The following is an 8,946-nucleotide window of genomic DNA, read 5'->3' on the forward strand; positions in this document are numbered from 1 at the left end:
TATTATTTCCTTTAATAAATGTATCCAGTAACTCTATCTCTGCCACTTCTTTTTTATTCAGGGTAACAAAGCTACGTCACTCCCAGATCGGCCTCCTTCTAGTCCAGCACGTATTAGTCTGACGAGGACTCCACAAATTCCTATTCGGTGTCCACGAGTATGGATTGATACGCTGAAATATAACAAAGGGAAGTGGAAGCAAGTGGCAGCAACAGGTACAAATGTTTTCATTGCTAGCATATAGGTCAACGATATTAGAATGTACGAAGTAAATTGAATTACTCATTCCCCGACTTGGTCATGTACTTGCCCCTGGTATTATAGATACATACGTTTGAAGCCGTCAATCCAGCACCTGTTATATTTTCCAACTGAATCGATAATATTGGTAGCCATCAGTTGCATAGCCAGTATTTTAGTGTGAGGGGAAAATTTGTAAATTTTTCCTATTGTTAGTCATTTTAAGGACGCTTTACTCTTTGCCGTCCCATTTTACTCTTGACATGACTTTCAAGGAGGAAGAATTAGAGAATGAAGGTATTGTTTCAGCCGCTGGAGTGACATCATTATTTTAAGTAAAACAAAGAGACGAAGCCGAGTTGTTTTACGCCAAAAATAATGATGTCACGTGTCATATGAGACGACAGCGGCTAAAAACAATACCTTTATTCTCACTCTTAAACACTTCAATTCAAATAAATATATTAATTATAAGTATATCAAATTTTAATCAAATTAAATCCTACATTTTACAAGGAATTACCTAGAGCTTAGAATCGATCAGTCCCCTTGTTGTTATGCACCTCCGATTGGCTAAAACAGCGCGTACGAGTATCATGTTGACAAGCACTCGCTAAAGTGTGTGATATCGTGTCTTATCATTCAGTAGACATGAATAGCGACATTTCATTGGTTAATAGCCAAATAATATAATTTCGTATTGTTCAGCGTTCATAAATTACCGTACAATATATAGCCGTATTATTCAGCTCTTAATCAGTAACGGCAATTAACGGGCCTGCATACTCACGTTGTATTGTACACTGTGCTGATTGCGTATGCGGTAGAGACGGCAATAACCCGCTACCTCGCGTCGCGTGCTTAGTGTGCGTCGCGCATTGGCAATGGCGCGCTGTATTACATGGCCTGGCGGTAGTTGCATGACGGAAAACTGTAAAGCATGCATGGAATAGTTTGGAGTAGGCCTATAACTTGATCTTTTTATGATTGTGGTGTTATTTATTTATTTATTTATTTATTTATTTATTTATTTATTTATTTATTTATTTATCTATTTATTTATTTATTTATCTATTTATTCATTTATTTATTTATTTATCTATTTATTTATTTATTTATTTATTTATTTGTGTTAAATTCATGTCTACTGAATGCGGCCTCGTGTGATACGACCTCAAAACCAGTGATATTTTTCGTATTGCATGAACAAACAGGGGATAACTAATAATATCACACATGTAAGAACCAATAAGATTGCAAGAACACTCTCAAGTGTTTAAGAATGGGTTTTAACACCCTATTCGGTAATCTTTTCGGTTTTAATAGGTTAGACAGTTGGATAACTTAATTTGAAATGCTCCCTCCAGTTGTGGAAGATATGGGGAAAACCATACACTTTGGGTCTCAAAATAAAAACCTTGGTCAATTCCATTTGAAAAACATATTCCGTCAGTGGGAGTACCCACACGGAATGGTCCATTATCATAAATTAAATAAAAATGTCTGATCAATTGATGTTTATCCGTCTTCATTTCAGAGGTCAGAGGACAACTCAATCTTCAAAGTCCCTTGCTCGAGGAGGATGAAGGCACAAGCAGTAGACCCGGTAGCAAAGTCCAGAAAACACTGCAAGACGGAGCTAGTAATGAACAAAGAAATGCTACACAGGGGGCAACAGGTGGTAGCGACTTGATCAATGAACTAAGAATCGATGAAGATGTCACACCCTCTACACAAACAGATATAAATAGTGCCAATCAAACTGCAACAGCAACGCCTCTAAATGCAACGAGCAAAAGTTAAAAGTTGAGGATATGGAAGCGTTATTGTCTTCATCATTTAATGTGAATTCCAACCTAATTTTACCACAGACTGGGAATATTTTAGAGGCATATTCTGCATGCGGATTTCGTATTGGAAGAATTTTCAACACGCTGCATATTCTTTACCGATATTAATGTACATCAGTCTTCTATAGGGGAGAATTGTCAATGTAGTGACATTCCGGAAAATTATCAAACTAAAGTGACAGTTTTCACATATTTTTGCAGCCTGAAATAGAAGTTTAATTCAAGCCTGGGTGATACTATATATCAGGTACCGAGCAGAGGTACTTCTGCAAGTATCTACATGTTTCAGAATATACTACATCATATTCTTGAAACGTATATCTTTTATAATGTATTGTCGGAGATGTACAATGTAATAGTAAGCATGTGTGTCTCTTTCACAAAAATAATGTTTTTACGATATATTATTATCTTTAACAAAATGATTAAAACACTTGTGCATTAAATGATAAATATACTTTTGTAAGATGTCTAAAATCTTAAGAGTTAAGAGTTGGCTGCAATTTATCCAATTTGTTGTGAATGGTGTAAGTAAGATAAGGTAATGAAGCCATATTTGCTCGATCTGGTGATCAATGACCATCGATCATTTTTGAAATATCAATTATTGACTATTGTTCATTGTGACAACATTTAATCTTAGAGCCTTTTTTATCTTTTAATTTTCGTTTCTATTTCATTTTCGGTTCCGGATCTCATTTTTTATTTTGAAGTGATAGCCTGGTAGATGTCATTAACACTTTTATTATAGTCTTTTGTTACTTAAAAAACTTGTTACTAAAAACTTGCAGGAAAGATAAAAAAAAATGTACGTATGTAGTGTACTTACCATTAATTCTAAATAATTGATAGTTTATTGATATGTTCAAGTATTGAAGCTGCATCGGCGGTCAAACACAAGATCGAACAAACTTGGCTACGGTGCCTAACAAAAAAACAAAAAGATAACTCTTTTATCGGGTTATTGTAGATGTCTTTATTTTCAAATAATGTTTCAAGGTATTTAGTCTGAAGTTTTTAACTAAATATTCAGCTTTTATGATACATTTTCCATAGATAAAAGTGAATGCGAGTCATCCAGATACTGGATAAAGACAAGTTATTTATCTAAACGTTTTTGAGAATATTGCTATACTTTTGAATCAAAAATTAACAACTTACGACGTTTATGACGGCCAGTAAGTCCGTGAAATATCACGGTCTATACTAGATATATTATATATTGCTTTTGTGTGTGAGAGTGTTAACGATTCTTGAGGTGAACATTTCTGTTGACAGTGAGATTTTCATCTCCATATCAGAGGATAGTTCAAGTGTTTATATATCGTAACGCTCATTTTTTATACTATTATATGCCTTCATATTGCCGGTTACTTCCCTTAATTATTAGATACTTTCAGGACATGCGCACACGTGAATTTACTGTAGGACGAACCAATAGACTGCTATGAAACTTGATGTCACTTTTATTTAGACCAAAGACGTCTTTTATAACGACCGGTTTCTATTAAGAATTTACAGATTGACTGTTTGTCAGTAGCAAGTACTGTAGGTTAGCAAGTAATTACGTAAACGGCAATTGGTTATTTTAGAAACCATATTTTGTCTATTGACTACATTACCATAAATAGAAATTTCCTTGATAAATCGGAGAATATATTGTGTATTATGTAGTATTAATATTATAAAAATCATAATCGTTTTGTTCAGCATAATGAGAAACGGGTGATCTCTCATAGCTTTCTATTTAAAATATCTCACTTTACCCTGAATTAGTTTTTTCATTCAGACCATAATCATTCAGACCATATCTGGAGCTATAATACCGTATATGTATGTATATTTTTGTGGTATTCCATATTAGATGCTTGGAAGACCATATGCTTCAGTCACTTGCGCAGATCGATTTAACCAATAGACTGGGTCGTTTTCTGTTCCTTTGTAAACAACGATTAATTTAATTGGTTACAAATCACTCGCAATGACAACTGAAGTATCATATATAAATATTCAGTCAATTTATTTCCATTTTGTTTTCTGGAATTAAGCTAGCCCAAAAACAAGATTCTATTTGAACTAAAGTTGCATTTTAATGCTACGAGTAGTTCTAAGAGCAAAAGAAACAAACGAAAATAATAATGATATTTTCCTTTTGTACAAAATGAACATTTTTGTCTGCTGTGACCACAAGTAAATTCCCCGCCATATTATATTGTTGCACTATACATTGCGCTATATGTTCCTTTAAATTGTATGCAACTCTTCTTGATAGCTAAAGGAATTATTTGCGATGACCACTTTACCAATTTGTCATACAGCCAAAAGCTATAATGACGGAGAATCAGTTACATCAGATGACATTGGTCGGTCTAGCAGGCTAAAAAGTGACCGTCCCCTGGTGTTATTGGTTATCAAATGTTGACAGTTGGTAAGAGTCATGCTGGTAGCAATTTTGGCCACAGTATGGTTGAATGAGTAATTGTCGCTTTTTCAGCTCAAACGTTGGTAAAATAGAACCAATTTTTAAGGCATCTATAGCGTACTGATGGAAAACATCAATAAGATGAGAAATCAGTAGCAATGGTTTAAATATTTATAGCAAAGTGTAATGTGACTGTGTTGTCTATGATTATTGAACGCATGAATGAAATATCGTCCATTGTATTTTTGCCAAATGAAATCGACATTCATGTTATTACTGCTTTTAATCATACAGAGTTATGTTTTTTCTCTACATTTTGTGAAAGGGTAAAATCGTGTTTGGTTAACCATGTTAACGTGACAGGTATTTTTGGTAGGAAATATGGATAAAGATATTTTGTAACAAACAAGGGGTGTTTCTTCCAGAACCAAAATTAGTTGAATATAATCATTTCTTTGACTGTCTTCGTGGTCTTCCCGTCTGAAACCTGTGTAAAGGCCAGGTTATATACATTTACATGTAGTCTGACGTTCTTGCGAACGATTTTCCGTAGCGAAAGACGCTGCATTTTCAGTTATCCACGGCCATTTTAGTTCTTGGTCTTGATTTCCCGCTCAAATGATAATAGCCTTGTTCAAGGCTTTGTTTTCTTGACACTGCTGAAATGTTTAACCGCTGCAGAAGACGTTGCCGGAAAATTAGTCTGTTGCAACGGAAAGTTGCCCGAATATATTCCAATGGCTTTATGAGTGATATGCAAAATTGTATAGTGCGGTACCTTTAAACGATTAATAGATTTGTTCGCAAAACTTGGTGGGAAATATATATATGTAAGGTCATAACTAGGGACAAATGTCCAAGCATATTTTTTTTGCTAGAGCACGTTTTGATTATTTTGTTGATGTACGTAGAATGTTTTAATGGTTTTGCGAACGTACTAATCCGACGATTAGGACCAGTTTTATCTTAGTTTAATACCAGACCATCTACTCAGACTCTGATCGTTCACTACAAGAAAGATTGATTGAGGAAGACCACTAACTGTGCCGCCCGTTAGGGAACAACGGAACATGTCTTTATTTCCCTTCAACACGTACTTAGATACGTTGGTGGGCAACGGAACATCAGTAGATGGTTTAATAACAAGGAAAAACAAGTCCAACTCGTCGGACTAAAACGTAACACATAGTCTAATAAGGAGTGTATATTTACGCAGTGAGTGAGAGCAACTCATTTAAAACTACTGAAATCATGTCTAAAACCCAACGTAAGCAGGTTGAAATTTATTAGATCCATTTGTCGATAAATTTGTCAGCATATGAATGAAATAAGTTCAATGGTACGCCAATTTAATATCTACCATCAGCCTTATTATGAAGTGGGAAATGGAAATCGTTGGAATTGGTGAAATGGTTGGTTTGATGCTTAAAATTTAAGACAACAAGAAAATGGACGTGATGTGGTGCATTTATCTGTTCTCTGTGCATGTGGTGACCAGGCTTAGTCGTATAACCATTACTTCAGCTATACTTTTGATAGATAGATGGTTGGATACCTTTGATCTTGCCAATGTTCAATTACGGGTCTTTTTCTTTGTAGTACTATAAATTTTAGCTATAAATATTTAGGCTTTATATGAAAAATAGATAGTAAAAGGAAGCTTAGTGATTGGAATAATGATTAATCGGGTGATTACGTAGCCAATCATTTCTTAAAAAGTACTTTTTTCCAGATATTCATTCTTGCTTTCAAAGTACATGTAAAGCTATAGTTTGTTACTAAAATGCTACCACTTGCATACTACTAGTATATACCCTGTAGTAAATGCTAAGAGCGTTATATCTAAATAGATATGCGACTGAATCGCACTCCGCTTTTTTGTCTTAAAGCCCAGGGGCAGGACCTAACTATGTTGGGGGATGAATAACTTAACCAGTTATAACGGGTAACCTCATCTACACCCACTGTGTGGGATATTACGGTCATTTACATCCACTAATTTATGATAGGGTGTGTATGGGTTTCAACTGGAATATCTCAATTATGACAGTCTGTACATGGAGGTAGTACCTCCATGGTCTGTATGAGTATTATACTAGGGGCACATAAAGTTCCTGGGAGGTGGCATGAGTTATAAGCTCTGTGTCCGGCCTATAGGCCTAGGTGATTAGCATTTGATATACACGTAACGTAATACCATTACTGTATTTCCTATATTTAGTGAATACCGAATGTTCTTCCTACAACTAAGCCTTTTGTGATCAAATTTAAACTATTGTTTGTCATTATTTCTTTTAGAAATATTTGTAGTTACTATTAGAGCAAAATTTCGGGTTCTCAATTGCATGGAAATGATTGCATGGATATTATCCTTTTTGCTTGAACATGCTGGATGCCCATCAGATGATGAGTCATGAGTGAAATTTTCAGGAGGTCGGAGCACTCCATCATGGATGTAATAGATTTGGCGTAGATGTTAACAATTTCGTCCGTATAGTTGGCCCATGTACCTGTTCATGCATTAAAGCTAGAGGACTTCATATCCTTCCTGTTATCAACCATCAAGGCCGCTGTCGCACCTTCACCGTCAACTTGAAATAAAATCACTGCGCGCAGTCAAGGTACAACCAGGAAAACCCTTATTCGCCCGTATGTGAAATCCGTGCCGACTATGACTGTTTTATGACGGTCGGTCCAAAATCTCCGTTTCAGATCTTCATGGTCGGTGGATGTATTTTTATTACTCTATTGACTTTAATTTTGGTAACATGAAATCCGTTATTGTATAATCCATCCACAGCAATTTCTTCATAAAGAATATAACTGATATGGTAAATGTGATCGAAATTTTATGACAGTCATGATATTTTGTGGGTCAAACTAAATATGCCAGTGGAGTGTGCAAAAGGAGGAACTCTTTAGTCAGTGGGTAGCAAAGCACTCAATTAGAAGAATTAAATGGTTTATACTAGGATTTGAGTTTAAAATAGTCGGGAAAATAGTGTAGAGTATCGAGATCCGCCCTCTCCTGATCTGTGATATCTTGCGGTCGCCACTGGGATAACAACAATTTTTAAAAGTAATTGGTTACTAATTGTTTTAAGTTAAGGTCATTGATATGCAAGGCATAATGAAATGTAAAATATTTGTGCCTTGAACTCAAAATTAATATAATTATATAGATTGTAAATGCTAGTTTTATTTCATTAGAAATAGGATTCTAATTTTCACACACAAAATTATCGACAATGAGTCTCTCTGGGTAGTAGACTACTATCATCATGGTAGTAGTAAGTGAGTCGCCTGAGCTTCCTAATACCATAAAAAGTAGTTACATAAGTTTTTAACGCAAAATATTACGGTAACTTTCAAAAGTAAAAAACTTTCATCCTCTTAAAATTGGCAGGACTTTTTGAACCAAATGGAGGATCACAGGCGTAGTGTAAACTTTAAAAACGTGACCGTAGTACAAGCGTTTAATAGTATAAGCGACATTAAGCGTTCAGGACCTGACCGTTAGAAAAACCAAAGTAGTGAGCAATTTACGCATGACTTAATTTGTAATTCTGTATTTTACATTTCGCCAAATGTTTTTGTTTAGATTCTAATTTCTAAATTTAATACCAATCATATGATCACAGATTCGTTTCAAAGACAATGTATATAATAATATTCATATTTTGATTGAAATGTGTTTTTAAGAGGCTTCTCACAAACTTGTTATTTAATATAAGGATGATTCAACTTGTTATTATACAAGGTTGATTTTACCTAGTTTATTCGATGTTAACTACATTTTAAATCATATAATCTATGAATCGTATTTTTGTTTCTAGTTATGTAGAAGTTACATTTTATAGCTCAATTTTGAACCTACAAAAGAGGTTATAAGCATTACTTTTAGGTATTGCTCTTTAAATGAAGAATGCCATATCTAACATGTTTGCTATAGTTGCTCAACATTAACAAGTTCTTGCTATACCTCTGTACTGTATCTTCTGTTTTAGCAAAACATGTTCATATTTGGAGAAAAGAAATGATCCGACCATTATGTGGTCAACATTAATTCTAACAAACATCAGCATATTAACCACAAACAAGCATTCATCCCAACATCTCCCAAACACCCGCTACACAAACCCCAATCGTGAGCAAACAGAAAACACAAGTTTGAAACAAATGATGGACAGAGAATGGTAAAGTAATACTAATTATTGGTACCTGCACACTCTACAAACATACCCCAACAATATAGGCCATACAATAAACCCTCGTGACATTTTAGGGCTGGTACACACCACTCCACACCATACATAAATATGAAATTTAAAAAAAGTAAAATTTTAATTTACTTCTTTTAAAGTTTGGCAGAGGCGGTGCTCGAACTCACGGCGCACCGCTTAGTACTCTATGAGCCTAGCGCCTTAGACCACT

The 8,946-nt window shown here is 34.8% G+C and overlaps 1 protein-coding gene across 6 annotated transcripts in view; it reads left to right on the forward strand.

Annotated features, from left to right (window-relative positions):
* Window positions 1-6,562, forward strand: part of LOC140155734 (dual specificity calcium/calmodulin-dependent 3',5'-cyclic nucleotide phosphodiesterase 1A-like) — a 399,762-nt gene extending 393,200 nt beyond the window's left edge. For all 6 annotated transcript variants that reach the window (XM_072178672.1, XM_072178673.1, XM_072178674.1 and 3 more), the window contains 2 exons: window positions 62-215; window positions 1,778-6,562. In XM_072178672.1, coding sequence (XP_072034773.1) covers window positions 62-215; window positions 1,778-2,043 — 420 coding nt within the window. In that variant the 3' untranslated portion in view covers window positions 2,044-6,562. The remainder of the gene's footprint in view (window positions 1-61; window positions 216-1,777) is intronic.
* The last annotated feature ends 2,384 nt before the right edge of the window (window positions 6,563-8,946 follow it).

Source organism: Amphiura filiformis, chromosome 6 (assembly GCF_039555335.1).
Source record: "Amphiura filiformis chromosome 6, Afil_fr2py, whole genome shotgun sequence".
NCBI classification, from domain to species: domain Eukaryota; kingdom Metazoa; phylum Echinodermata; class Ophiuroidea; order Amphilepidida; family Amphiuridae; genus Amphiura; species Amphiura filiformis.